Raw genomic sequence first — 3,024 nt, forward strand, 5'->3', positions numbered from 1 at the left:
ATGGTCTTGATCTCCTGACCTCATGATCCACCCTCCTTGGCCTCCCAAAGTGCTGGGATTACAGGCTTGAGCCACCGTGCCCGGCCTTCTTTTTTTTCTTGTTTTGTTTTTTGAGACAGGGTCTTGCTCTGTCACCCAGGCTGTGTAGTGACACGATCATAGCTCACTGTAACCTTCACCTCCCAAGTTCAAGCAATCCTCCTGCCTTGGCCTCCTGTGTAGCTGGGACTACAGGTGCATGCCCCCACACCCAGTACATTTTGTTTATTTTTTGTAAAGATGAGGTTTCACTATGTTGCCCAGGCTAGTCTCAAAATCCTGAGCTCAAGCAATCCTCCTGCATCCCAAAGTGCTGAGATTACAGATGTGAGCCACTGTGCCTGGCCTAATATTTTTCTTTAAAAAAAAATTTCTTTAAGCCTCTCCCTTGTCTCCTACATCAAAATAATTTTCCATTTCAAGTTCATAAAAGCTATTTTAATATTTTTAAAAAGAGGTATAGTTTGGGCCAGGCACAGTGGCTCCTGCCTGTAATGCCAACACTTTAGGAGGCTGAGGTAGGAGGATCACTTGAAACCAGAAGTTCAAGACAAGCCTGGGAAATATAGCAAGGCTGGCCCTGTCTCTACAAAAAATAAAAAATCAGCTGCGTGTGGTGGCCGATGCCCGTATTCCCAGCTACTTGGAAGCCTGAGGTAGGAGGATCCCTTTAGTTTGGGAAGTCAAGCTGCAGTGAGTCATGATCGTGCCCATTGCACTCCAGCCTGGGTGATGGAGCTAGACCCTGTTTCTATTAAAGAAAAAAAGCATCATAGTTTGTATATTAGGCATAGTTTGTACAACATTAGCTCCATCACCCAGGCTGGAGTAATACAGATTAGGCTAGAGTACAGTGGCACAATCATGCCTCACTGCAGCCTTGACCTCCTGGGCTCAAGCGATCCTCCCACCTCAGCTTCCAGAGTAGCTGAGACTATAGGCAAATGACACCATACCTGGCTAATTTTTTTAAAATTTTTATTTTGTAGAGGCAGGGTCTCCCTATGTTGCCCAGGCTGGTCTCAAAGTCCTGGGATCAAGGGATCCTCCTGCCTTGGCCTCCCAAAGTGCTGGAATTACAGGTGTGAGCCACCACACCTTGCCTTGAAAGACAGTCCTAATACTGATGAAACAGATTTGTTTTATAACAGGAGAGCACATAGACTTCTATTTATATGATGTTAAAATTATACTTAATTAATTATATTTTTGTGTTTTCCAACTGTAATTTTCTTTAACTTATAAAAGTAATCCATTTCATGATTCAAATATGCATAAACAGAAGTATGAATCTTAACAAATTTGGATGAAAGTCTAGGCTTACAGCTTTGAGGAGGTAGTGTGGCTGAAAAGTGTATCCACCAAGGGAGTCTCCTTAATGTTAAAGGCACCATCACACTCGCCTGAAGGGGGCTGGTCTTCCATCTCTGACACATACACTTCACCCTGGTTCTCCCCTTTGGATTCTTGCTGAGCCTCCCCCTAGGAATGCCAGGAAACAGGAAACTTTAGAAGGAGATTTACTTTCTGCATAGTAATTTTTAAATGAAGGCTGCCCATAAGGTGAGAAGAGGTCAATTATATAAAGCTACAAAAGAAATTAAAGAAAGCTGACTTAACTAGACCTAAGTCAATGAGTTCTTGGTAACAGTCTTGCTGGAGGACTTTGACTCTGTGCCACTCACCTCCACCAAAATGGAAAAGCATTATTTGCCCAATTCTCATTGGATTCTTTAAAAGCCATCATGATCACCTGTGGCCCTGGAGTTAACTACTCTAGCTGGCCAGATAGGTTTTTTTTGTTACTTTTTTTGAGACAGGGTCTCACTCTGTTGCCCAGGCTGGAGTGCAGTGGCATCATCATGGCTCACTGCAGCCTTGAACTCCTGGGCTCCCCCTGAGACTCCCAAGTAGCTGGAACTACAGGTACATGCCACCATACCTGGCTAGTTTGTTTTTTGTTTTTTTGTAGAGACGGTGTCTCCCTGTATTGCCCAGACTGGTCTCAAACTCCTGACTCAAGAGATTCTCCTGCCTCAGCCTCCCAAAGCACTGGGATTACAGGCATGAGCCACTGCACCCCGCCTGCCAGATAATAATGATGATGGTATTCTAAATTTTACTTATTGCTTACTATAAGCCAGGCACTGTGCTAAGTGCTTTTCATGAATTATCTCATTTAAACCTCACAGCAAATCCACAAAATAGGGTGCTATTATTGCACTTCTGCAGAGAAAACTGAAGTTCTAAAATGTTCACTAACATGCTTAAGGTAACACAGCTAAAACTGGTGCTCAGTCCAGGATTTGGATCCAGGTAGTTTAACTTTCTGGAGTTAGCCTATGTGCTCTAACCACTCTGTTCTACTTCCCTAGGCAGAAGACCAGCAAGACAGCTGATTTAAGTTACTTTCCTACCTCTTTACTCTCTGTGAGTAGTCCCTGAACTGCACAAATAATAGAGGGAGCTGAAGCCACCTCTGGCTTTCCATTTTCTCCCAGTGGCTTTTCAGCTACTAAGGGGTCTTCTTTGGCTGGAAGCTCTTCAGTCTCTCTGCAGAGCTTCCTTTCTCCTTCGCTAGCTTTAATTTCCCTTCCTTCTTGTCTGGTACCAGATGGAAGGCAGCAGCCTTCACTTGATTCGTTGCTGCTAATGCACAAGGGCTCCATTAAGTAAGCTACCTGCAATCAAAGTTTATTATTAGCTGCACAGGAACACCAATGAAAATCATCATCCACATATCAACAATGCCACATGCTAACACTGTCACAGTGACTAAGTCTGAGAGGACAAAATAGTTTAATTAATATAATCATCTAAAATCTGCTAAATATATACACAGGCACTGGGCTGGTTGGTGGGGACACTACAATGAACAAGAAAGATACGGTTCTTGCCTCTTCCAGGAGTTTATTTTTATTTATTTATTTATTTTTTGAGACGGAGTCTCGCTCTGTCGCCCAGGCTGGAGTGCAGTGGCCAGAT

At 43.5% G+C, this 3,024-nt stretch overlaps 1 protein-coding gene across 1 annotated transcript in view; it reads right to left on the minus strand.

The window, feature by feature from the left end:
- Positions 1-3,024, minus strand: part of BRD8 (bromodomain containing 8) — a 42,492-nt gene that overhangs the window by 9,972 nt on the left and 29,496 nt on the right. The window contains exons 22-23 of the mRNA XM_011935291.1: positions 2,457-2,720; positions 1,364-1,521 (exon numbers count right to left, since the gene is read on the minus strand). Of these exons, the coding sequence (XP_011790681.1) occupies positions 1,364-1,521; positions 2,457-2,720 (422 nt within the window). The remainder of the gene's footprint in view (positions 1-1,363; positions 1,522-2,456; positions 2,721-3,024) is intronic.

Source organism: Colobus angolensis, unplaced genomic scaffold, assembly GCF_000951035.1.
Source record: "Colobus angolensis palliatus isolate OR3802 unplaced genomic scaffold, Cang.pa_1.0 Scaffold142, whole genome shotgun sequence".
NCBI lineage: Eukaryota > Metazoa > Chordata > Mammalia > Primates > Cercopithecidae > Colobus > Colobus angolensis.